Here is a 26,266-nt window from a genome sequence, read left to right on the forward strand (position 1 = left end):
ACATGGAAGTGTCACAAGGGGAAGAGGAGAGAGACCAAGAGCTGTCCCAAGGGGAATTCAACAGAGACCAAGAGCTGTCCCAAAAAGACACCACGGGCCAAGAGAAATACCAAAAGGAATTCAACAGAGACACGGAGCTGTCCCAAAGTGAAGCTGACAGCGACAAAGAGCTGCTGCAGACCTGAAAACACGTGTCTGACACCAGCTGGGACGGGCCCTGCACAGGTTTGTCACAGCCCTGCAGTCAGCAGAACCCCCCACACACCGGGCTGGCACAGCCCTGGGTCCTGTCGTCCCCCACTCCCAATGTCCACTCACACAAGTGACACACTGATCATGTGTCCACCTGGCCATGGGGATGAACATCGAATCTGGGGGCACAGTTGAGGGGTCATTACGGTTGTTTTTAGCTGAGCAGGGCAGGGCCGGCACGCAAGGACGGGGCCATCCACAGGCACCTGCACAAGCAGCAGCACCAGAGGCTCGTGTGCTCTGGGCAGGTGACAAGGTGGGCACCGGGCACAGCTGGGACTGCCTGGGCTGGGAGGGCTTTTCCAGCCTCAGGGATTTCAGGGGCTGTGTGGCAGTGATGCCAGAAGAAAGCAAAGAGAATCCCGGGGAAAGGCCCTGCCCTGGAGCAGCAGAGGAGCAGCCCCGAGGCCGGAGGGGCCAAGGCCGGGCTCCAGGCACGGCTGCTCAGCACTGAGCCCCGCGCCGCTGCCCAGCAGCACCAGTGCAGCCCCAGCGCTGCTGCGCCGCTGCTCCAGCGCCGCGTGTGCGCTGCTCCGGGGGCTCTGGCCGCACGGCCCCGGGCAGCTGCCGGCACAGGGATGTGTCAGGAAGAGCCCAGAGCTGCTGCCGCTGCCTCAGCCGGGGCTGCGGCGGGGGAAGCGCTCCCGCCTCGCACAGCGCTGCTCAGGGCAGGAGGCTGCCGAGGAGCACAGGCAGCCCGGCTCCCGGGCACTGCAGCGGCACAGCGGGGCTGGGCTGCCTTCGCTGTCCCGGCTGCACAGCGCTGCTGCAAAGGCCTTCAGCACAGGGCTCTGTGCGCTGGCCTCCCCCGCCGGCCCGGCCGGGAACTGTCCCGCTGCCGCCGGCGGCTGAGCGCTCCCTGCTCCCAGGGCACTCCCTGGCACGGAGGGGAAAACACTTCAGTGCCCGCGAGAGACAGCAAATGGCATCCGGACACGCTTTCCTTGTGCCTTGCAAACCTTACATGAAAAAATATATCAATTCTTCAGTAACCAATCTTTCCGTTCTTCTTTGGTCATTTCTTGGGAGTAATAACTTGTGATTACCATATATTGTGTATTCATGTTGTTATATTATAGTTTGGAATGTAAATATAGAATAAGTAATAAATACAAATCATTTTGAAATTTCATTTATTCATTAGAGCTCATCTTCATTTATGGATTCTTTACTACTCCTATACTCCTACTTCTTACGACTCTTCTTCTTCTTTTCTTCAATGTACTTTAAAATGCAAATTCCTATCAATCTTCTTCTTCTTCTACGTGTATTTAAATTCAAATTTGTATTCCTATTACTCTTCTACTTCTATATTATAAAATTCCTATCCTTCTTCTTCTTCTTCTTCTTCTTCTTCTACTTCTAGTTACCTTAAAAAATCTTATTACTATTCTTCTAGGCATTTTTAAAGAATTATTCTTCTTCTTCTTCTACTTCTTCATCATCATCTTCTTTTTCTTTGTCCTCGTCTTCTTCATTCTCATCATCCTCATCTTTGTCACCCTCATATTCATCATCATCGTCGTCGTCGTCCTTGACTTCGTCATAGCCTTTGTCATCCTATTCTTCTTCATCCTTGTCTTTGTTGTCCTTGTCTTCATCTTCGTTGTCATCTTCATCGTTGTCGTCCTCGTCATCTTCGTCGTCCTTGTCCTCGTTGTCTTGGTCATCCTCATCATTCTCGTTGTCTTTGTTGTTGTCGTTGTCCTCATCATCCACATCTTGTCTTCTTGGTATTCGCTGTCTTCTTCATCTCCTTTGTTTTCTTCATGGTCTTCTTCCTCTTCTTCGTTGTCTTTGTCTTCATCTTCCTCCTCCTGTGTGTGTCCCAACTCCCAGGAGTTTTGGCAGTGCCGTGCGAGCCGCGGTCCTGCAGGGAGGGAGGCTCTGGGAGCAATCCCTGCTCTCGGTGCCCTGACTGTCACTCCTCGGGCCGTGGCCTCAGGCAGGGACACCGGAACAGCCCCCGCAGCGCCCGCAGCGCCCGCCTGAAGCGGGAGGGACGTTTCCTGGGGGCAGCCGGCTGCCCGCGGAGGGCCTGGGCTCCCAGCTGGGCAGGCCGGGGGCTGGGGGGGCTGTGCGGGGCAGGCGACGGGCTCCCTTCCCGCTGGCCTCCCACTGCTGCTTCCCTTTCTGCAGCAGTCCATTGCCCCAGGGCCCCCCGGGCCTCCTGTCGCTGCCCCTGTGCCTGGATCTCCAGCAGAGACTGTTTCAGGGTCCCGCTGCTCATACTCAAGTTGACGTACAGTTGAGCGTGGCTGCTGGCTGGAGTGTTGAAGAGGACTCGCAGCGAGCTCGATGTTCCTGGTGATGTCCTCTCCTCACTGAGGACAGAAGGAGCTGCTGCCTTTTTGTCCTCCAGAGCGAGACGTTTACGGGGCTCCTTCTCCTCAGCAGCTCTGCTCGGGGCAGCAGCTGCCAGCTCGGTGCCCACGGGACTCCACAGGGCAGGAGAGATGCTGGGCCCCACACTCCTGGAAGAGCTGGGTCCCTCCAGGGGCTCCTCGTCACCCAGCAGGCCCAAGGGGCTCTGCCACACGTTGTTCTGGATGGCAGCTTCCCCTTGGGACACCTCTTGGGCTCCGCTCTGCTTCCTTTTGGAAAGCACCTTGTCATACTCAGTAGAACTAGGAGATGACATGGCGTCCAACATCTCCTGCCACTGGGCCTCCACCTTGTCCTGGTGCCGTTTCATTCGGCGTCCGACAACTTTCTTCTCTTCCTCGTCCTCCTCAGCACCATACGTGTTGGGGAAATTCTCTTCCAGCCATTCCAGCACCTTCTGCCGTCCTGACATCTTCTCCAGACATGGCAGTTCAATGGACGAGCTGGAATCACTGTCCATACCCCCAAGCAGGCCCCTCCTTGTCACCTCCTCATCGTCATCTTCTTCCCAAAAGGAGAGATCTTCATCCTTGTCTTCTTCCCATTGAGAGAGCTCCTCTTCCTCGTCTTCTTCCTGCTGGGAGAGCTCTTCTTCCTCGTCTTCTTCCCGTTGGGAGAGCTCTTCTTCCTCGTCTTCTTCCCCTTGGGATAGCTCTTCATCCTCATCTTTTTCCCAATGGGCGAGCTCTTTGTCCTCGTCTTCTTCCCACGGTGACATCTCTGCAACATCACTGTCTTCCCCAGACAGCAGCTCTCTATCACATCTGATATCTTCTGGGGAAGGCTTCTCGTCTTTGCTGCTATCCCCTTGGGACAGCTCTCTGTCACTTCCTCTCTTGCCTTGGGAGGGCTCTTTTTCCTGCTTCTCTTCCCAGGACACCTCCTTGTGACTCTTGTCCCCTTGGGAGAGCTCGTCGTCATCTTCCATTGGGGACAGCTCCTTATCAGTTGGGCTGGCCCCTGAAATGATCACGGCATTCTCTTCCACTGGGGACACCCCCATGTCACTCGTGCTGCCCCCTGCAACGACCTCATCGGCCTCTTCCACTGGGGACAGCTCCTGGTCACTCGTGCTGTCCCCTTGGAAGAGCTCGTTGTCTTCTTCCACTGGGGACAGCTCCTGGTCACTCGTGCTGTCCCCTTGGAAGAGCTCGTCGTCATCATCCTTTTTTTCTGCTTCCTTATCCTTGAGGTCGCTCTCCACGGCACGAGCCCCCGAGGGGATGGGTGGCACAGGCAGCAGCTGCCAGCTCGGGGACACAGGGGCTGTGCCCTCCTGGGCCACCCTGAGCGGGGGCAGGAGCACCCTGGGCACGGGGCTGTAGGGCTGCCCAGGACAGGGGCTGCAGGGCTGCGGCCCCTTCTCCCCTGCGCTCCCCAGCTCAGTGCCCCGGCTCTCAGTGTCCCTGGGGCTCACCAGGCAGGGCAGAGGTGTCAGCCCTCGCAGTGCTGTCAGCGGTGGCAGCGGTGACAGTGGTGGCAGCCTGTCCCCACAGAGGGACAGGGCCTGGCTCCGGCTGCCCTGCGGCGCTGCCTGCGGCTGCCCGACCTGCACCTCTGGGAGTCTCAGGTGTTGGACCGTTTTAGGTCTCACCTTTGGCTGCCCGAGGTGCAGTGGTGGGAGCCTGAGGGGCACGGAGGAGCAGGATGAGGAGGAGGAGGAGGCGTGGGATGGAGACGGCTCCCTTGGCAGGGCAAAGATCCTGGCCCTCTCCATCCACTGGCCTCTCCTTCCTACCTCATCGCTCCCTCTCGGCCTCCTCCGCAGGCTCAGCAGCGGCTCCTGCGTGGGCTGGGAGTTGGGGTTCTCCTTATCCTTGTTCATTTTGAAAACAACTTATATCGTCCACTCGTGTAGACGGACCCAGGGAGCAGCTTCCTCCTGAGAGCGCAGCTCACCTGGGACTGGGCTCCCCAGGGCTCTGCGTCCCTTAGATACCCCCAGAGCCAGGGCAGGGCTCCCTGATGTCACAAGGGGCTCTGGCCACCACCATGTCCCGCATCACAAAGGGCCTGACACCGGGTGCCCCTGTCACAAAGGGCCACCCCCGGCCCCCATCCCCAGCGGAGCAGGCAGGAGCTGGCACGGAGCAGCGCCCGCACTTGTGGCCTGGTGGCCCCTGCTGTGCCCAGAGCCCTGAGGGGCTTTGGCCACGCTCCCACACGGCAGCCCCAGCCCCACGGGGCACAGCCCTGGGTTTGCAGGCTGCGCTGCCCAGGGCCAGCAGACCACCCTCAACAGCAGGAACCAGCACGCTGTTGGCTCCTGGTGCTGGTCTCTTCCACTGTCCTCGGCTGCTCCAAGCCCTGTCCAAGCTGCCCATAGACACTTCCAGGGATGCCACAGCTGCTCTGGGCAACAGGGAGCCACAGTCCAGGAGCTTCCATACAATCAGCTCTTCCTACAATCCATACATCTCCAAAACAGACGTGCCCACTCCTTTCAAGCTTCACTAGGATGTGCCACGACTTGATGATCTTGATGAGTCACTTAATGGACTGGGAAATGCTACTGTTGCAGGATGTTCTCAAAGAAGATAAATAAAGATGAGGAAGAATAAAGACTGGGGTTTGGTATGAACCTTCCCAACTGCTCAGGAGCGTGTCTGAGCTGCCCAGCAAATCCCAGCAGCAGTGGCACTGGAGAGGCATTCCATGCCTTCCAGAGGTCTGCTCAGCACTGAGCTTCACCCAGGCAGCACAGCAGAGCCCTTCAATCTCTGGGAAAGAAGTCTCTGAGCAGAACTCCGGCACAACTCCTCCACGAGTCCAGGAGCACTGGGACTGTCCAGAGTTTTCACTGTTCCTACGGCAGCTGAAGACCCCAGCTGAACCCTGCTGGGCACGGATGAGGCAGTGAAGGAATATTTCCCCTCAGGAGGCCTCCCAGGGTCCCCCATCCATCTCCCAGTCCCTGAGCTCCTGCTCAGTGCCCTCTGTGGAGGACGAGCCCTCTCGAGCTGCTCCGGCTTAAGGCTGTGCCGGGTAGCAGCGGTTTTGTGTTTCTTCCTGAGGGGCTTTAGGGCATTAGTTGAACTTCCCAGGAACATCCACTTGTTTACATGGCTCTGCCCTCGGCAGCAGGGCCCAAGGTCGTTCCCCACAAGCACATTCCCAGTTTGGAGCTCAGAGGGGACACCCAGCCAAGCCCTCCTGCCTTGGACACTGCTGCTCGAGGGATGGACACGGAGAAGGGACTCCTGCCTCCTTCCAGATGCAGAAAAAATAAATCACGCTTTCTTTGGGAGTGTTTCCAAGCTGTAAGATAAAACTCCACACGGCTGTGTGGAGCCAGCTGTGGGCTGGAGCCACAGAGAGGAGTTTGTGCCGGGGGAACGTGCCCAGTGTGGCTCCATCAGCTGGGAGCTCCCCCGGGGCCTCGCTCCCTTCACAGACAGGAACTGGTCCCATCTCACTGTGGAGCCTTTCCAGCAACACTCACGGGCACGATGGACCCTGAAGGCTCTAATGGGCCCCTAGGCAAGAAACGGGACTGCAGACCTGGGGATACACCGCACAGATTCCCAGAACCTGGCTGGCTGCACGTCTCCAGGGCAGCCTGACATCCCTGGGATCCGGGTGCTGGCACAGGGCACTCACCACACCCCGTGCCTGGCCAGGACAAGCACCTGGGATCAAACTCCATGTTCAGAGGAGTCACTGCAAATGCAGCCACCAGCTCATGGGACAGCCTAGTTAAGGTTTATCCTCCCAAACTCCACTGAAACCTCACAGAAAATCATTCCAGCCCCAGACCATTCTGCTCTGTTATTTGCTAAGTCTGCCCTTAAAATATTCCATTGCCAGAGCACCTCACGGGTTTGTCATCACCAGGGCTGAAGGTTCTTCCCTGTCCCAGAAGATCCCTATGTCCAGAGGGTCTCTTATAGCACATTCTCCCATCAGTAGCTTTGCTGGAACCATTGCAGTGATTCCTGGGAGTAGGGACCCCATTCCTGAGGCTGCGGGATTTGATCCATATGCCAACAGCCCAGGTATTCCTATTTAATACTTCAAAGTGATGTATTTTGTTCACTTTCCAAGCAACACCTTCGATTCAGACATTGCTTCCCCACACAGCTCCAAGAATTCAAGAGGGGATGTGTAAATCCTCTGATTGCTCCCACTGTTCCAAGACCCTTTTTCCCCATCAAAAGCCAAAGGTGAAAGAACCTTGGATGACAAATTCCACATGAGCAGGATTGTGTGGCAGGAGGTGGGACCAGACAAACTCTAAGGTCCCTTTGAACCCAAAGCATTCCCTGGCTCTGTGAGTGTGACAGAACACACAGATCTTTACACACAGCCCGGTCCAGGAGTCCCTGCAGGAGGAGCCAGGACCCCATCCAAGCTCCAGAGGCTGCTGGCAGCTTTGCCAGGCCCCTGAGGAAGGGGCTGACTCCGGCGTGAGGCACAAAAAACGAGCATTTCCTGAAATCTAGAGAAACGAGGACCATGCAGGAAGAACTGAGTGCTCCAGCAGGATGGACAACAGGAACCTACCTCTCCTGTAGGTCATGGAGAGACTGCTCAGCCCTGTGGAGACCCTCCAGGTCCTTCATCATCTTCTTCATGTGCTCCTTGGAGTAGCGGTTCTGGATGTAGGCGAACCAGCAGCCGCCCACGCCGATGACGATGGACACCACCAGCATGAAGTCCTTGAGGTGGTTGTGACGAGTCACTGCAAGAGACCACAGACACTGCTGGAGTCAAAGGATCACGGTGACAGACTCCAAAAGGCTTGGCCTGCACCACAGTGGGACAGGAGAGCTCAGGGGAGTCCTACAAGGAATTGTGCTACAGGATTCACCAAGGGAAAAGTTGAGCTGTGTCAATATTTAAGGGGAAAACCAGAAGCTCGGCAACATTTATTCAATTTGGAGACACAACAACAACAAAAAGATGAAATTCCAAATCTTCCAGCTCCAGATTGCCTGGAAATAAGTGGTACAGGGGAAACTACACATACAAACCACTCCAGAAAGGGTGTGATCTCACAGGGCAGCACAGGTAGCTAAGAACAAAATAATTACTTGAAAAAACACAGCTGAGAGCACAGAGCTGAGGCAGCTCAAGTGTCACACTGTCAAGTTGCCAAATTTTACATTAGAATCACAACTCAGTGTGGAAACTCCCTTTTTCAACAGTTAATAAAAAAAAAAAAAAAAGGGTGTTAATGCAAGTGAGAGAATGAAAGTAATTAAGTGGGGGCTCAAGTGCTAAACAAAGCCCAAAAAAATGAGTCAAGCAGAATCTTTTTCCTGTAACTCAACCAAGTGTGTGCTGGAAAAGACACAAATGAAAGAGCAGCTCAGTCCAGTGAGCTGGGACTTAATGATCAGTATCCACTGGTTTGGAACCAAACAACAGGCAATTCACACCAGATACAGGGAAAAATATCTACACTGAGGGGGCAGGCCCTGGCACAGGGTGCCCAGAGCAGCACTGGCAGTGCCCAAGGCCAGGTTGGACACTGGGCTTGGAGCACCTGGGACAGTGGGAGGTGTTCCTGCCATGGCAGGGGGGGATTAGGCACGAGTTGAAGCCCCTCCTGAGCCGAGCTGTTCTCTGATCACAGCTAAAACACCTCTGTCCCACTGGCAGAGCTGGGGGACACTGAATGGGAAAGGCAGAGCACAGCAGGGACTGACCTGGCTCAAGGGCTGCCCAGCAGGGCTGCTGCTCCCCTGCCCACGACACAGAGGCTTTCCCTGCAGAGGAGGATGGACAAGAGCCCTCCCCAAAGGCCCAGGAGACACCCGAGCACCATTTCCCCCACCACATGTGATCCATCACTCCCTGAAAACAGGCAGTGTAAATTCAGCACTCAGAATTAAACAAGGTGAGCGCTGGCCCCGCTCCCCCTCCGGATGGATTAGCACAACATCCTCTTCCGAGGGAGCAGATCCTGGCAGGGGCCTGCATTTCCCTCAGCCTGGATCCTCTCAGCTCCCATCTGGAGAGCAGTGGGGCTGACCCGTTCAGGTGTTTCACCCTCCCACAGCCACCACAGCCCTGCTCTGCCCTGCTGCCCCCACTGTTCCCTGCCCTGGAGCAATCCCTGCCCGTCCCCTCTCCTGCCCCTGGGCCAGCTGTGCTTGGCTCCAGCACAGCACATCTTACACTCATCCTTCCTCTTCACCAGCACTGGCCAAAGACACGTGGATGAGGAAACTCTCAGACACACTCAGCTTGGATGTAAATGCAGAAGCATGGAATGGTTTGGGTTGGAGGGACCCTAAAGCCCATCCAGTGCCACCCCTGCCGTGGCAGGGACACCTCCCACTGTTCCATTCCCCCTTAGTCTGGGACCCCAGAGCAGAGGGGCTCCAGCCCTGGGAGCATCTCCATTTTCTCACCTTCATCCTAGATGTTTTTTTCTGTTATCTAAGCCAAATCAAACCTCCTGCGGCTCCAGACCTTCCCCCATTGTTGAATTCTTTCACCTTCTTTCAAACACAAAGCCCAGGCAGAGCTGCAAACCCAGCAGGAACATCAAGTCCTGCAGTTAAACAGAACAATCAGTCTGTGATAACACTGTGCCTGTTCTCCCTCCTTTCCCAAAAAAGAAAAGGAAATGAGAAGGGCAGAGAAGCATGTTTTCCGTGGTGTACGTGGCTTTTCCTGCAGCCTTTGCAGGTGTAAGGTGTGCTCGGGTCTGCCTGGTGCTGGGAGCAGCCACGGCCACACGGGTGCAGAAGAGGCTGTGCCTGCCCGGCTGCGGGCCAGGGACAAACCCAGAGGGGTTTAAATCACAATAAACTGAACAATCCGAGGCTCCCGCGGTGCCCTCGGTCGGGCCCAGGGCAGAGGAGCAGCAGGTGAAGAGCTCAAATTACAGAAAGTTCTGTCTCAAGTTCAAAAGCAGCAAAGCTGCACCTGCAGAGCCTCCAGCCCTGGGACAGCAGCAGGAGCTGGAGCTGCTGGAGAGATCCAGAGGAGCCACGGAGCTGATCCAGGGCTGGATTCAGGCTGGGAGAGCTGGGGGTGCTCACCCGGAGAGGAGAGGCTCCAGGGAGAGCTCAGAGCCCTGCCAGGGCCTGAAGGGGCTCCAGGAGAGCTGCAGAGGGACTGGGGACAAGGGCTGCAGGGACAGGAGCCAGGGAATGGCTTCCCAGTGCCCAGGGCAGGGCTGGATGGGATCTGGGGCAGGAATTGTTCCCTGGCAGGGTGGGCAGGGCTGGCACAGGGTGCCCAGAGCAGCTGTGGCTGCCCCTGGATCCCTGGCAGTGCCCAAGGCCAGGCTGGACACTGGGAGCACCTGGGACAGTGGGAGGTGGCCCTGGGACAGTGGGAGGTGGCCCTGCCATGGCAGGGGTGGCACTGGGTGGGCTGTGAGGTCCCTCCACCCCAAATCTGTGTGGAATTCCATGTTTCACCTGAAGTTTTGCTATTTTGTGCCGGATAAATTCCTGAACCACAGGAAGAGGACCCCAAAGGGACAGACACAAAAGAAGGAATCACCTCACCTTGCTTAGATTATAATTGTACCACGCTCCCTTGCACTTGGATTAATTACAGAGCTGAAGTGGTCAGACCTGTTTGCTGCAGGAAATGGCAGGGCTGGAGTCTGGCAGCAGGAACCAGACCTGGAGGGGCAGCTGGAGCCTCAGATTTACATGGAAACTGGCTGAAACCTCTGCCACGAGCCAGACACGCACCCCCGGAGCCCTGGGCTGGGAAAAGCTTCAGCCAGCAGCAGGAACAGCACTGTGTCCACTGCTGTGATCCCCACAGACAGCAGGGTGTCTCTGGATTCAGGAGCCTGCAGGAGGACTCCAATCGAGGCTGCTTTTATTCAGTGCTTCTACACCTGTTGTGAACAGAGCTTCAAGAGAGGGGACAAACCCTTGAAACCCTGCACACATCCCACTGCCAGCAGCTCAGAGACCCCCCGAGCCCAGGTCCCCTCCAGAGCCACCTCCCCTGGCCTTGGGAAGGGAGCTGGAAAGGCTCTGCAGCTTAAAAGGTCACCGAGTACTTCCCAAAGCTGCCAGTGGCTCCTGGTGGCTCCTGAAAGGTGTTTTGCAATCCAATCCTGAAGGAACTGGTGTAGATAAACAATCTCTCCCCATGACTGCAGACAAAGCCATTCAGACGACCCAAAACCAGCAACTTTTCCCTTCTGAAAAGGGATAAATCTCTCCCTCAGCTGCAGATTTAAAGTGTATTTCCTCTTCTCACACACCCTGGATATACAGTCAAAGATCCACGGAATGGTTTGGGTTGGGAGGGACCTTAAAGCTCATCCCATTCCACCTCCTGGTGTGAGCAGGGACAGCTTCCCCCAGCCCGGGCTGAGGCGCTCCCAGGCAGGGAGGAGAGGTGTGTGAGCAGCCCCGGTGCCACGGTTCCCTGCACACTTTGATCTCTGTGACCCGGGCTGGGTCAGGCTGCAGGGCCCAGGGAGCTGCAGGGCAGAACAGCACAGCTCCAGCCCGGGGAGCAGGCATTCATTCAGCCAGTACAAGCCATTCACTTGGCCATTTACACAGCACACAGTGACCCTGGAGTCACTGGGCTGGAGCTGCTGCTGGAGGAGCTCACCCAGGGCTCTCCAGCAGCCCTGGCCAGGCCACCACTCACCAAAATGCTTCACCTTTAACACAGACAATGGATAAAAACCAAACTCTGCTGTACAAAAACAGGCTTTTTGATAACTGTGAGCAAAAATGGCTGCCTGTGCAACCCAGGCTGGTGATTTCCCTGCTATGGCTCTGCCAAGCCTCCCCCTGTGGCTCACACCGTGCAGGCAGCTTTCCCAGGACTGGGTGGGAATGGCTGGACAGCAGCCCTGGGGGTGCTGGAGTGGGAGAGGCCAGGCATGCCCAAACCATGACCACTGGGACCCCAAAATTCCCGTGGTGAACCCCAAATGGGCAGCAGGGAAGGGGCATTCCACCCCTCTGCACCCAAAGCCCAGGAGAAAGCCATGCCAGAGGAGAGAGACAAATAGGGAGCAGACACCAGCCAGAGGGAACAAAGAGATGCAAAGGGAGCACCTGGAGCGTGGAGATACACATCAGAGAGCCTGAGATCCTGATAAGGCATCAAAGGAGCCCAGGGCCTCACACCACCCATCCTGAACTCCTTCCCATCCAGCCTTCCCTCCTCCGGAGCTGGGGAATCCACAGCCTGAGTCACCAGCAGAGCCTCAGGACAGGACAGTGGAGCCTCAGGAAAGGCTATCTCTGTCCAGGACGGGATACCAGAGCTCCAGGACGGGATACCAGAGCTCCAGGACAGGATACCGGAGCTCCAGGACGGGATAACAGAGCTACAGGACGGGATAATGGAGCTCCAGGACGGGATACCGGAGCTCCAGGACGGGATACCAGAGCTCCAGGACGGGATAATGGAGCTCCAGGACGGGATACCGGAGCTCCAGGACGGGATAACAGAGCTCCAGGACGGGATACCAGAGCTCCAGGACGGGATACCAGAGCTCCAGGACGGGATAACGGAGCTCCAGGACGGGATACCAGAGCTCCAGGACGGGATACCAGAGCTCCAGGACGGGATACCAGAGCTCCAGGACGGGATAACGGAGCTCCAGGACGGGATACCAGAGCTCCAGGACGGGATACCAGAGCTCCAGGACGGGATACCAGAGCTCCAGGACGGGATACCGGAGCTCCAGGACGGGATAACGGAGCTCCAGGACGGGATAACGGAGCTCCAGGACGGGATAACGGAGCTCCAGGACGGGATACCGGAGCTCCAGGACGGGATACCGGAGCTCCAGGACGGGATACCAGAGCTCCAGGACGGGATACCAGAGCTCCAGGACGGGATAACGGAGCTCCAGGACGGGATAATAGAGCTCCAGGACGGGATACCGGAGCTCCAGGACGGGATACCAGAGCTCCAGGACGGGATACCAGAGCTCCAGCACGGGATAACGGAGCTCCAGGACGGGATACCAGAGCTCCAGGACGGGATACCAGAGCTCCAGGACGGGATAACGGAGCTCCAGGACGGGATACCAGAGCTCCAGGACGGGATACCAGAGCTCCAGGACGGGATACCAGAGCTCCAGGACGGGATACCGGAGCTCCAGGACGGGATACCAGAGCTCCAGGACGGGATACCGGAGCTCCAGGACGGGATACCGGAGCTCCAGGACGGGATAACGGAGCTCCAGGACGGGATAACAGAGCTCCAGGACGGGATAACGGAGCTCCAGGACGGGACACCAGAGCTCCAGGACGGGATACCAGAGCTCCAGGACGGGATACCGGAGCTCCAGGACGGGATAACAGAGCTCCAGGACGGGATACCAGAGCTCCAGGACGGGATACCAGAGCTCCAGGACGGGATAACGGAGCTCCAGGACGGGATACCAGAGCTCCAGGACGGGATAACGGAGCTCCAGGACGGGATAACAGAGCTCCAGGACGGGATACCAGAGCTCCAGGACGGGATACCAGAGCTCCAGGACGGGATACCGGAGCTCCAGGACGGGATACCAGAGCTCCAGGACGGGATAACGGAGCTCCAGGACGGGATACCAGAGCTCCAGGACGGGATAACGGAGCTCCAGGACGGGATACCAGAGCTCCAGGACGGGATACCAGAGCTCCAGGACGGGACACCAGAGCTCCAGGACGGGACACCAGAGCTCCAGGACGGGACACCGGAGCTCCAGGACGGGATAACGGAGCTCCAGGACGGGATACCGGAGCTCCAGGACGGGATACCAGAGCTCCAGGACGGGATACCAGAGCTCCAGGACACAGCAGCAGCTCCCCTGGCAGCAGGCAGATCACTGCCCTCACCCTCAGCACCACAGCAGGTTTTACCCTGAGCACACAGGAGGTGCCAGCAGGACAGTGGCAGATCCCAGCTGCACAAGGCAGGAATGCCAGCCCAGGATGTCTCCAGGCTGCAGAGCTGCTCCCAGAAATCAAGGAAGAGCCTGTTCCTGCTCCAGGGAACTGCCCTGGGATGAGGTCCCTGGGTGAGGCTGTGCTGGGCAGTCTGGGTCACCCAGGCCTGCCTCTGGGACCACTGTGAGCAGACACAGATCCTCCTGTCCAAGGCCTTGGGGGTCTTTCCAAGCCTGGTGTGGGAGATCAAGGCACAGAGGATTCCCTGAACCTCGTGCATCCAGGCCCAAACACAGCACTGAGTGAAGGGTCTGACCTGAGACACTGCAAAAGGCTCCCAAATTTAGAGACCATGAGCAAAAAAGGGTTTGTAGCTTAGACAAAGGTATTAAGCTAGGTAGTGGCAAGTTTTTAAGGTTTTAAAGTTTGGATATAAACGTAGTTACAGGAATAGGACAGAGTTTTAAGGTGTAGCAAGTGAGTTTGGTGTGTGACTATGGCACTGGATGAGGAAGCCCTGCTGGCAGGACCTGTGACACAGTTTAATTGGCCATCCGTGTGAAAGTTCAATCTGTGGGGCAGCAGTTTATTGGCCAATAAACCTTTACAAACACCTTGTAACCTGTGCTCTTGTGACCACTGACCACGAACTCCTGGCGTATGAGGTGAAGATGTTCTCACCTTTCACAAGACTGAGACAATAAATCCTGTATTAAACATCTCCCAGTGGTCCCATCTCTCAATATCCCGATGAGACAAGAGTTTGAAAATTCTACCTAATCTTTATAGTAAACTTAAGAGCATACACTGTATTTTAGAATGTATTCTAAGTAGTGCTTTAGAACATATTTTAAGCTACACTTTAAAAAGCATTTAGTGAATATCAAGCGCTGTGTCTGTTACCCTTCATATACTTTAAAGCAGTACAAGCATCTGAGACCCCTCAGAAATAAAAAGGACTAACCTAAACACAACGAAATACCAAAACTAAAAAAGCAGATAAAGAAAAAAACCCCAGACTCGTAACCAGCAGAAACTAACTTCTTACCTTAAAAAAGTGCCAAAAAAGCCAAAGCAGACACACAAAAAACAAAAGTAAAAAGTTCGATGAGGAAGACTCCATTTCCTTCATCTTCTGAAGACTCTCAGAGGGCGTGGAGTTAATTACCACAGAAAGCCAAGACCAGCAAGGCCAAAGAATAAATATGCACGAAGCAGATTGTACAATCCCATTCCACCATGCATTTGTCAAACCCCAAAGAATAACAGGGGGGCCAAGCTCATTCAGGCGTATCTTTAGTGAAACTCCCCACACAAGATCAGTGAAACACACGCTGCTCTAACCACTCTGAGAGCCCCACAAGCCTCCCTGCTGTCCCCATGCCCCGGGCTTTGGGTACTCACACAGAGGGGGCCCGAAGAGCACCGTGTCCAGGGCCTTGAGCTGCAGCTTCTGCCGGTGGCTGCGGTCGGTCATTTTGAGCACGGTGCCCATCATGGTGGCATTGTTCACTGCCAGCCTGCACGGGGGGGAAAACGAGCTGTGGGCATCCAACGGGATCACAGACACACCAGGGACACACGGGAGCAGGGCACATGATACCAGGACACACCCAGCACTGCTGCTGTCTCTAGAAAACTTGGCAGCAGCGTTTTTAGGACTGGGAAAGGGTGGGAAAACCCAGGGCCAGGCCTAACTCATTAACCTGGCAGCATGAGGGACTGATTTCCCATCCAAACCTATCTTTTGGTGTCCGACCAATCACTAATAACTGCTTTTTAACCAAATCTCTATTGCCTTTACATCCCGTGTCACAGACCATAAAGCACATTTCTCCCTTGGAAGGGATGTGACACACGTTGTGTTGCCTCAGAAACATCCTCATTTTATCCCCAGGTAAACCCTCATTTTATCCTCCCTCCCAGCCAGCTGAAGAGCTCCTTTCTCAGCAACGGGAACCTTTATCCAAAAAAGCTGCACTGAGGTTTTTCAACCCATTGCAAGTTAAGGTTGACTCCCAGCCAGTGTTTCTCCTTCACAGACTCATGGAATGGGTTGGGAGGGATCTGAAATCCCACCCAGTGCCACCGCTGCCATGGCAGGGCCACCTCCCACTGTCCCAGGGCCACCTCCCAGTGTCCCAGGCTGCTCCAAGCCCCAGTGTCCAGCCTGGCCTGTGACACTGCCAGGGATCCAGGGGCAGCCACAGCTGCTCTGGGCACCCTGTGCCAGCCCTGCCCACCCTGCCAGGGAACAATTCCTGCCCTAAATTTAACCCAAATTTCCCCTCTTTCCACTCACAACTGGAGAAGAACAGGAATCAGGCTGGGCAGGGCACATGCCAAGGAACTTCAGGTGATGAGAGGAGCTGACTCCTGCCAGGCCCTGGCTCTTTCCCTGCACACATCCCGTGGGGACACTGTGGGCACTGACCCAGAACATGGCACTGACCTGGGCATGGCACTGACCTGGGCATGGCACTGACCTGGGCATGGCGTGGCCGCTCAGCTGCAGTTTCCTGAAGGTCTCCTCGTACTGGGGCAGCTCCACGTAGGAAATGAGCCACTGAACCACCTCATCCACCGTCCAGTTGTACACTGAGGAGAGCAAAACAGGCCAACAGCTCAGTGTGGGCTCATGAAATATCAGCCAGTCATAGGTTTGGGTTCAGAGGGACCCCACAGCCCACCCAGTGCCACCTGTGCCATGGCAGGGCCACCTCCCACTGTCCCAGGGCCACCTCCCACTGTCCCAGGTGCTCCAACCTCAGTGTCCAGCCTGGCCTTGGGCACTGCCAGGGATCCAGGGGCAGCCACAGCTGCTCTGGGCACCCTGTGCCAGCCCTGCCCACCCTGCCAGGGAACAATTCCTGCCCCAGAGCCCATCCAGCCCTGCCCTCGGGCAGTGTGACACTCCAGACAGTCCTGCAGGACCTCAGCCTGCCCCTCATGGGTCTGTCTCTGCCCAGACTCCAGGAACTCCTGAGGTTCTGCTGCACCTGAGCCCCCACAGACCACACACGGTGTGGGAAGAGCTGCCAGGAGCTTTCCCTGTGACACCTTTCCCAGGGTTAGTTTTCCTCTGTGCTCCCAGCTCCCAAAATTAAAACATGCAACGAGGCCATCAGATAGAGGAGCAGCAGAGGCTCCACCTCCAGCCACAGCACCAGCTCAGCCCTGGCAGGGCCAACACCCCAGGTGCTGGCAGGGGACAGCTGGGATCACTCGGATTTCCATCAGCCAGGTGACCCTGTGGCCACCAAACTCCCAACAGGGAATGTTCCTGCTTATCACATGCCCAAAGCCCCAGGATTCTGAGGTCAGCTCCAAAAGCCTCACCCCCTGCTCCAGATCCATGCCCAGGGTGCCCAGAGCAGCTGTGGCTGCCCCTGGATCCCTGGCAGTGCCCAAGGCCAGGTTGGACACTTGGAGCACCTGGGACAGTGGGAGGTGGCCCTGCCATGGCAGGGGTGGCACTGGGTGGGATTTAAGGTCCATCCCAACCCAAACCAGTCTGGGATTCTGGGATTCCCTCTGAGCTTTGACCATGAAAAGCACAGATGGAGTGATGCCAGAAAAAAAGGATTGGAAGCAGCTTGAGAAAGGATCTGTGGGAGGAGGTGGAGCAGGTGCTGCAGCCCCAGTGAACCAGGTGAACTTTGCTCCTTCACCTCCTCCCCTGGGCATCTGTGCATTATTTTTGGAGCTGTCACACAGCTCCAGAGCCACAACTGAGGAAACCTCGGGAAACCAAGTTCCTTTGCCACTTTGTTGTGCTGTACTTACAGCAACATTCTGAAGGCAAAGGCCACCCCAGAATGCCACATTATTTGGATTGGGAGGAATCCCACCCAGTGCCACCCCTGCCATGGCAGGGACACCTTCACTGTCCCAGGCTGCTCCAAGCCCCAGTGTCCAGCCTGGCCTGGGACACAGCAGAGGTTTTTATTGGACAGAGGTGGCTTTGTTACACTTTAATTTGTCATCCTCTGTCCCTGTCCATGTCAGGGCTGTACACTCTGCTGCAATATCAACCCTGACTGGCCCACGAGCATGAGAACCATCTTCCCAAGCTCCAGGGAGCCCAAAGCCTCCCACAGGGAGCTGAGGGATGAGGGAGAGGAGGATGAGGCATCTGGGAGAGCTGAGGGACACAGGGGAGCTCAGAGAGGATTGAGCTGATGAAGCTGAGGGAGATGAGGGAGATGAGGGAGCTCACAGAGCTGAGGGAGATGGAGCTCAGGGAAATGAGATGAGGGATCTGGGAGAATTGAGGGAGATGAAGGATCTGGTGGGGAAAAGAGGCTCAGGGATGGAGCCCAGAGAGCTAACTGAGTGGATGGAGCTGAGGGAGCAGAGGCAGAGCCCAGTGCTGAGTGGGGACACCAAGGCTCCAGAGGAAGGTGCCATCCATCCCCAGGGACACCGGCACGGTGCCTCAGCTGCAGGGTGGCACAGACAGGGCCACCAAGCCACCCTGCCCACAGGGAGCTCCCTACAGCCCCTGGTCACTGTCCCACCCCCTGGGGGACACCTGTGGCTGTGGCATGGGCAGGATGGTGACGATGGAAAGAGTGGGAGAAGCCACAGGCCCTGCATGGTGACATGGTGACATCACCAGTGCCCTGCCTGGGGCACCAGGACACATCCCAGCCATCAGCACTGGGCTCCTCCAGAGTCCCTGCCTTCTCTCACTTCCACATCCAGAGGTGCTGATTTTGGGAGAAGTCCCTGAGAACCCAACACCAAGATGAGCAGCACCTTGCCCTGCCTCCTCACCCCCAGGGGCTGACCTGGCATCACCTCATGGCTTTGGTGGAGCCAGGCTCACCCAGGGCACCATCTCAGACCCAGCACCTCGTTAAGGGCATCACCACTTTATATTTTGTGATAATTAAGGAGCAGAAATATCTTTTTACTTTCCACATCTGACCAGGACCAGCAGCAATGGATGGGAGAAAAAGCAGCTGCCTGAACACAAATGCAAGAGGCCCAGGCACCCCATCCCTGTGGATGTCAGTGTCCCTCACACCCTCAGCAAGGAGCAGACCTTTTCTACAAGCCTGAGCCCAGTTTCAGCACTTCAGTTCAAACTCCCAAATTTGGCTTCAAATTCCCCTGGCAGTGTTCCAGGCCAAGCTGGACACTGGTCTGGAGCAGCCTGGGGACAGTGGAGTGTCCCTGCCTGGCAGGGGTGGCACTGGGTGGGCTGTGATCCCAAACTCTCTGTGACTCCATCACATCACACCACCCTGCAGAAGAAACCAGGCACTTACTCCATGAGCCAGCTCTACAAGATGATGAAAGGGGAAACAAGAGCAGGAGCTAAACCCAGCCCTGGGACACCCAGGGTGCCAGGGCAGCTCTGCCAGAGACGTGGCAGGTCCTGTGTGTGCCAGGGCAGGGACAGAGCCAAGGCAGAGCAGTAATAAAGGGCCTGGTGAGTGTCAAGGGATGTTCTGCTCCATCCCTTAATGATTTCCACCCTTCCCCAGCTGACAGCAAAACACACTGCAGGCCAAGCCCTCTGTAAACAGCCCTGCAATGGGATAAATCCTTCTCACACCGGGCACTCCTCCGACACAGGAGATACAGGGACTTGGAGTCATGGAATCACAGCAGCCTTCAGGCTGGAAAATCCCTCTGAGCCCACAGAGTCAAACCACCCCCAGCACTGCCAAGGCCACCACTGACCATGTTCCCAAGTGCCACCTCCACGGGGCTGTGAAATCCCCCAGGATGTGACTCCATCCCTGTCCTGGGCAATTGTGCCACTCCTAAGTGATGTGGACACGAATTTTCAACACGTCCCTGCCCAACACCGTGGGAGAGAGTCTGGTCTGGGATACACAGCTCTGGAAGCATCTCACAGACATCACAGACTGCTTTGGGTTGGGAGGGACCCCAAATCCCACCCAGTGCCACCCCTGCCATGGCAGGGCCACCTCCCACTGTCCCAGGGCCACCTCCCACTGTCCCAGGTGCTCCAAGTGTCCAGCCTGGCCTTGGGCACTGCCAGGGCTCCAGGGGCAGCCACAGCTGCTCTGGGCACCCTGTGCCAGCCCTGCCCACCCTGCCAGGGAACAATTCCTGCCCCAGAGCCCACCCAGCCCTGCCCTGGGCACTGGGAAGCCATTCCCTGGCTCCTGTCCCTGCAGCCCTTGTCCCCAGTCCCTCTGCAGCTCTCCCTGGAGCCTCCCCTCCCATGCACAGCCCCACTGTGTTTCAATCCACGCTGCACCTCGATGTCCCTTCAGTGCTCCTGGGAATGGGAGGGACTCTGCACTGCCCACAGCTGCACCCACAGCCCTGGAAACAGAGTACATCCCACCCAGGGGGATTTATGGGCTAACACAGAAAAGTGAAATACAAACAGGACACAAATGAGAAACTGAAATTTCTGTGGCTGATGGGCTGACTAGAAGACTAATATCCAGTATTGCAAGGAGTGGATGTAAATACAGCTCCTCTTTTAGAGATGAGGAGCACTGAAAAAAATGGGATTAATAATATCTGTGGAATTCTGTGTGACAGCATTGGGGAAGCACTTGCCAATTTTAAAATCTTGTTCCAAGACTCCCAGATTTCAGGAACAGCAGGAAGTTTCTCACCAGAGGCTGAACTCCCACCATCTCCCTGGGTGCTGGGATGAATAACAGCGTTTTGGAACAGCTCAAAGTTATTTCTACATGGACTTATGACACTTCCTAGACTTTATTCTCCCTTCTTTTCACTGTGAAGGAGATTTTCAGGTTGAAAAGGTTTCTCCTAAGGAAAACCTGCAGGAAAACTCCCAAGCAGCTCTACTGAATATTCAGGATGTTATCACCCCATTAAAATTCCATCTGAACCCGGGTGTTTGGAGGAGAACCCGGAATTGGAAGGCATTTGGCTCTATTTAACACGCATTTCTGGGGCAGAGGAACAAAACAGTAACTGATACTTTGGTGGCCAGGCTCAGGAGCAGCATTCACAGTTTGGAAGTACCAAGCCCGAGGAAATCCTGGGAATCCACACCTCAATCAGGAAGCTGGAAGAGTACAAGGCCTGGGAGAGGAGGAAAAGCAGCACATTCCCCCTGAGAGCTGCACACTCTGCCCAGGGCATCTGAAATCCAAACTCTTTGGCACTCTTGGGAAAGGATTTCTTGGCTTTTTGTCCCAGTTTTTACCTTCAGATGTTTTCCAGGCCTTCCAGAGATCTTCCACACTGATGAGCTTGTCTTCTCCATGGAAAGTGCTGTGCTTGACTGCTGGGTCATGGTAATTCAAGTCTTCCCTCAGGAACTGGGAGAGGAATTAACAGCAGGGTTACACTTTGCTTCATCTTTCAGGGAGATGAGGAGCAAAAAAAAAAAAAAATCTTGAACAGTAATTCTGATGGGAAATAAAAATAAATCAGAATAGATAATATAAAAAATGGATATATTAGATATTTAAGATATACACATCTATCTTTTATAAAGATGTAAGTATGTTCCTTGCAGTACCCATGAGTATTTCTGTTCCTGGGAAGACCTGCCAGGAAATATTCAGTAAGTAAATATTTTAAATTCATTTTAACACAGAGAAGGCATAATTAATCAGAACCTTGGGTCTTGGGATTCCAGACTTTTTTTTGAATTACAGTACCACCAAAAATTCACCTAACTGGCACAATGGAACCAGCTTTATGCCAATGGAGTAAGAACCCAAAAATTAGTACTGGATTTGATCTGCACCTTCGAATCCAAGCTGGAACAAATGCCGTGGGCAGGAGGAGAGGCAGCTGCACTGAAAAATCTAGATGAATGTCTGTATCCGAGCTCAGTGGGTGCCCAGAGCAGCTGGGGCTGCCCCTGGAGCCCTGGCAGTGCCCAAGGCCAGGTTGGACACTTGGAGCACCTGGGACAGTGGGAGGTGGCCCTGCCATGGCAGGGGTGGCACTGGGTGGGATTTAATGTCCCTCCCAACCCAGTCTGTGAAATCCCCCAGCAGACAGGGAACCACTCACACTGCAGTGCCCAACAGATGGAACCAAGTTAAAGGGCAATCCATAATCACGACAGGATCCCCACACAGGCAGCTTCATCTCTGGGCTGTGCCACGTGCAGCAGGCTGATATCCACAGCCAGCAAACATGCCCAGATCTGAGATGGTGTCTGAACATCACACAGGGCACAGAAAAGCTCCGGGCAGTTTTACATTCCAGGCTCCCTGCAAATCCCCCATAGGCACTGCCCAGCTCCAGCCCGGGGCCCAGCACACACCCAGGGGACAAGAGCAGGGTTCAGCAGGGGCTGGCCCCGGGGCTCCAGGCACTGCCACCCCGCTGGTGACGCCGTGACCGTGGCAATGTCAGCGGTGTCACCGGCCCCGCTCCAGCGCCCGCCCGCAGCACGGTCAGCTGCTGCTCTGTATATTTAGCTCGGGGAGCACAGAAGGGAAAAGTGATCCCTCAGCTTCCCTCGGGCTCACCACGGCCAGAACAAAGGCCAAGGACTCGGCAGAGGGGACGGGGCTGGGGGATGTCCCCATCAGTGAGCAGGGAGGGATGCAGGAGGGGGCTGGAGGAGCTGGGCTGAGCCCACCAGACCCCAAAGAGCCCTTAAAGCCCATTTTCCACCAGTATCTTCTGGGGAAAGGACAAAATCATGGAATTCCAGACTGGTTTGGGTTGGGAAGGACCTTAAAGTGCCACCCAAGTGCCACCCCTGCCACGGCCAGGGTCATGTTCCACTATCCCAGATATTCCAGACCCCAGGATCAAGAATAACTGTGCAGAGGACTGACCTACTAGAAACCACTCAAAAGCAGCACTTCCAAGTGTTAAAGACCCCACTGATCCCAGGTCTGGAGACACCCAAAGCTCTGAGCCCTGGACAGAGGGTGGACCACACCGTTTCCAAGGTCCCACATGGATCATCTCCGAGATCCCACCCAGACCACCCCAGCCTCAGGCAGGCTGTGAATCCACAAGGACAGGAGGAAACTGAGGCAGTCCTGAGTCTCCCCACCAAGTTCAGGGAAAGACAAACCATGGGCAAACCAGCCAAAAGCAACGGGACCACAACCACTGCCACAAGCCCAGGATGAGTTGGGATCACAGTGGGAGGACTGGGAATGGTGATCTTGGTGCTCTGGAGTTGCAGCAGCAGAACCTGGAGCTGCTGGAGAGATCCAGAGGAGCCACGGAGCTGCTCCAGGGCTGGAGCCAGGCTGGGAGTGCTGGGGGTGCTCCATGGAGAGGAGAGGCTCCAGGGAGAGCTCAGAAGGGGCTGGGGATGAACTTGCTGGCTGAAGGCAAAGTCAGCAATGAGCACATTCACCAAATGGGATTTTCTGGAGGGTTTTTTCCCATAGAATCTCCCGAGTTGGAAGGGACCCAAAAGGATCAATAAGACCAAGTCCTGGCTCTGCACAGCCCCAGCAATCCCATCCTGTGCCTGAGAGCATTGTCCAAACTCTCCTTGAACTCTGTTTTGTGGCTTTTTTAATCTGCAGAAACTCCAGCTACTGAAGTGATTTTTCAAGCCTTCCCATCCCTCCCACACCCCTGGATGTGTGCCACCCTCCCTGCCGAGCACCAGCTCCTGCTGTGCTGCAGCCAAGGGCTCCCCAGCCTCAGCAGCTTTCCTGAGCCACCAATCCCACCAAAACTACACACAGCTCCTGTCTCCAGGGCCTCTTCCCACCCAGGGACCCCAGGCAGCAGGAGCAGGGCTGGGAGGAGCCAGAGAAGGACACAACCCTTGTTTCCTGGGGAAAGCAGGCTGGCAGCACCCACAGCCCAAAGAGCCACAGCTGCCTTGGCTGTGAGCGTGGAGACAGGAATAGAGCCCTAATTAGAAGATTTCCCCACGAGGGACAGTTCTTTCACTTCAATCCAGGCCACTGATGTCATCTGAGACTTCATTGAAAATTCACTTCCCAGCAGGAAAACTGCAAGGATGACCTATGGACAGCATGAAGCTGTGGGACAAAACTCCACCCATCATTTATTTTAAAAATACCATTGTCTGTGTGTCCCCTTCTGCCCGGGCAGGGGGTTCAGTCCAAACAAAATCCTCCCATCATTTACCCCCAAAGTGTAGGGGCCAAAATAATCAATGAAAATATAAAGTTCTCAGCCAAGCACAAAAATGCCTGGAAGTGTTCCAATGCAGGCTGGACAGGGCTTAGAGCAACCTGGGATAATGGAAGGTGTCTCTGCCCATGGCAGGTGGTGGAACTGGATGAGATTTGAAGTCCCTCCCAACCCAGACCATCCTGGAAGCCCATGAACCCCGTAAAAGGTTTCAATTTGAGCCTCCTGCATTCTTCCCAATAATCCCCCTGCAGCTGTCCCACCACAGCCCCGAGTCAAAGCTGACTGCAGGGTCCATGTGGGGGAGAGCCATAACCTTGACAGGGAGAGCCCAGCAGGAGCTGGCTCAGAGAGGGAAATTCCTGCAATACCTCACCCAGGGGCTCCAGAGCTTATTGACAGGTGAACTTAATGCAACTTCAACAAAATCTCAGCAGAGGTAAAGCTGCAACTGCATGTATGGAATCCCAGGGACAGGGACTCACTGAGGGGGGAACAGACCTCCAAAATCATTGAGTCCAACTATAAATGCAACAAGCCAAGCACAGGTGCCTTGGGTGGGGACAGCCCCAGCACAGACACAGCCTGGGGGAGAAGGGGCTGGGAGCTGCCGTGGGGAGAAGCTCCACAAGTGCTGGGACCTGAAATCCTTGTGCCCTGGGCTGATCCCTCACTGTGGGCAGCAGGAAAGGGCTGGACAGCCCTTTCCAGGAGGAATGTCCCCAATATCCAACCTGAACTTCCCCTGGATTAATTAAGGCTGTTCCCTGGTCTCCTCCTGTCCCTGTGCCCTGGGAGCAGAGCCCGACCCCCCCGGCTGTCCCCTCCTGGCAGGGACTTGTGCAGAGCCACCAGGTCCCCCCTGAGCCTCCTTTTCTCCCCTTTCCCAGCTCCCTCAGCCCCTCCTGGGCTCCAGCCCCTTTTCCAGTGCTGTTGCCCTCCTAAAGGCAGAGCAGAGGAGCTGGAGCAGGAGCAGCCCTGCCAGGGCTCAGCACGGCTCACATCCAGCCCAGAGGGGTTTGAGGAGTGGCTCTAAGAGCACCAAGGCAGTGATTCTGGAGCCTCCTAGAAAACCCCACTGAATTCCTCCCGGCCTGGCAGTGTCTCAGGGCTCTGGGCACACATTCCCAGTGCTCTCTACCAGGAGCTCCCAATGGCTCCAGTGGGAGTGGGAGCAAGATTTGCTCAGACACAAAACTGCCAGTTCTGCCCAGCCCTAAGGATATGAGGCTTATTCCTACTTCAGTGCCAAGGAGCAGCACACATGGGCTGGAACGGGCTGCCAGAGGCTGCCCCAGCCCCTGGCAGAGGCTGAGCTGCAGCTCCAGACACTCACTGCAGGGAAGTGCCTCCAGGGAAACACCTCATGGGTGGAGGAAATGCAACTGGAACCTTTTCAATTGTTTTCATGACTCAGTCAAGTGGGACTGAGGCAGAGGGAGCAGCCCTGAAAACTGGGAACAGCCACCCCAAACCAGCAGCTCCTGGCACAAGGGATCTGTGCGTGTCCCTGGGGACTGTCCCTGCTCCAGAGGGACACTGTGATGGCTGCAAGAGCAGCTGTGGCTGCCCCTGGATCCCTGGCAGTGCCCAGGTTGGACACTTGGAGCAGCTGGGACAGTGGGAGGTGGCCCTGCCATGGCAGCGGTGGCACTGGGTGGATTTAGGGTCTCTTCCAGCCCAAACCAGTCTGGGATTCTGTGACCTGGGACTGCAGAGCAACCTGTGAGTGGCAACAGCTCCCTGCACCCACGTGCTCCCTCTCAGCTTCCAACACTCTGACTTTGCTGTTTAGCTGCCAGTTCTCCCTAGAAGACAGAATTCCTCACCTCCAACGAGCACCCACCACAACTGAGGCAACACTACAAAGAGCTCTCCCTTCTCCAGCAGACTCATTTCCAATAGTGCTCGTGTAAACAAAGAACAACAACTTCCTTTGTCTTCAATCCTTTATCAGCTGAAATGTCCAAGGCTGACACAACAAAAAGCTGCTCCTTTTTTTGCAGTGAGCACACACGGACTGAAACTGTTTGAGTTGGCTGCTGGAAGAATGCAGTTAACATAAAATCCTGGAATGGTTTGGCTTGGGAAGGACATTAAAGATCACTTAATACCACCCCCTGCCATGAGCAGGGACACCTTCCACCACCCCAGGTTGCTCCAAGCCTCATCCAGCCTGGCCTCGGACACTTCCAGGGATCCAGGGGCAGCTTCCCTGGACAGCAATGGAGTGGCTACAGTGAGGAAAGCCCCAACGTGCACTGACGAAGGGCTGGGACACCACTGGGATCACTCAAGGTGTTCCCCCGGGAGGAAGAGGAGGCTCCAGGCGCTGTCCAGAGCAGCCCCCAGCCCAGCCCTGCCCCACACTGACCTCGTCACTCTCCTCCACGTCCACGTTGCCGTTGGCGTCGTCGTCCATCTGCTTGTGGATGTTGCGCACGGCCTCGAAGCTGAGCTGCTCGTCCTCGTCGTGGCACAGCGCCTTGTCGATGCGGCAGAACTCTGCTGGGGCACACACAGCACGTCACAGAGCAGCACCACCGCCCTCTGCCTGCCCCTGGCACCTGGGACAGGCCTCAGGGGGCCCCTGGGGCACAGCACCCGGCCCCTGGGCAGGGCAGGGCAGGGCAGGGCTGCCCCTGTCACCCTGTCCCCCCACATCCCCCCAGGGCAGGGCAGGACAGGACAGGGCTGGCCCTGTCACCTTGTCCCTCCACATCCCCCCAGGGCAG

General features: G+C 56.0%; 1 protein-coding gene across 9 annotated transcripts in view; it reads right to left on the reverse strand.

The window, feature by feature from the left end:
- STIM1 (stromal interaction molecule 1) overlaps positions 1–26,266 on the reverse strand; it is an 81,935-nt gene that overhangs the window by 24,681 nt on the left and 30,988 nt on the right. For 6 of the 9 annotated variants that reach the window (XM_066314206.1, XM_066314207.1, XM_066314203.1 and 3 more), the window contains exons 2-6: positions 25,906–26,036; positions 20,638–20,752; positions 15,953–16,064; positions 14,871–14,986; positions 7,141–7,318 (exon numbers count right to left, since the gene is read on the reverse strand). In XM_066314206.1, coding sequence (XP_066170303.1) covers positions 7,141–7,318; positions 14,871–14,986; positions 15,953–16,064; positions 20,638–20,752; positions 25,906–25,953 — 569 coding nt within the window. In that variant the 5' untranslated portion in view covers positions 25,954–26,036. Of the gene's footprint in view, positions 1–7,140; positions 7,319–14,870; positions 14,987–15,952; positions 16,065–20,637; positions 20,753–25,905; positions 26,040–26,266 lie in introns of all 9 variants that reach the window. The other 3 variants (XM_066314202.1, XM_066314201.1, XM_066314208.1) reach the window with 1 other exon arrangement.

Source organism: Sylvia atricapilla, chromosome 2, assembly GCF_009819655.1.
Source record: "Sylvia atricapilla isolate bSylAtr1 chromosome 2, bSylAtr1.pri, whole genome shotgun sequence".
Lineage (NCBI taxonomy): Eukaryota > Metazoa > Chordata > Aves > Passeriformes > Sylviidae > Sylvia > Sylvia atricapilla.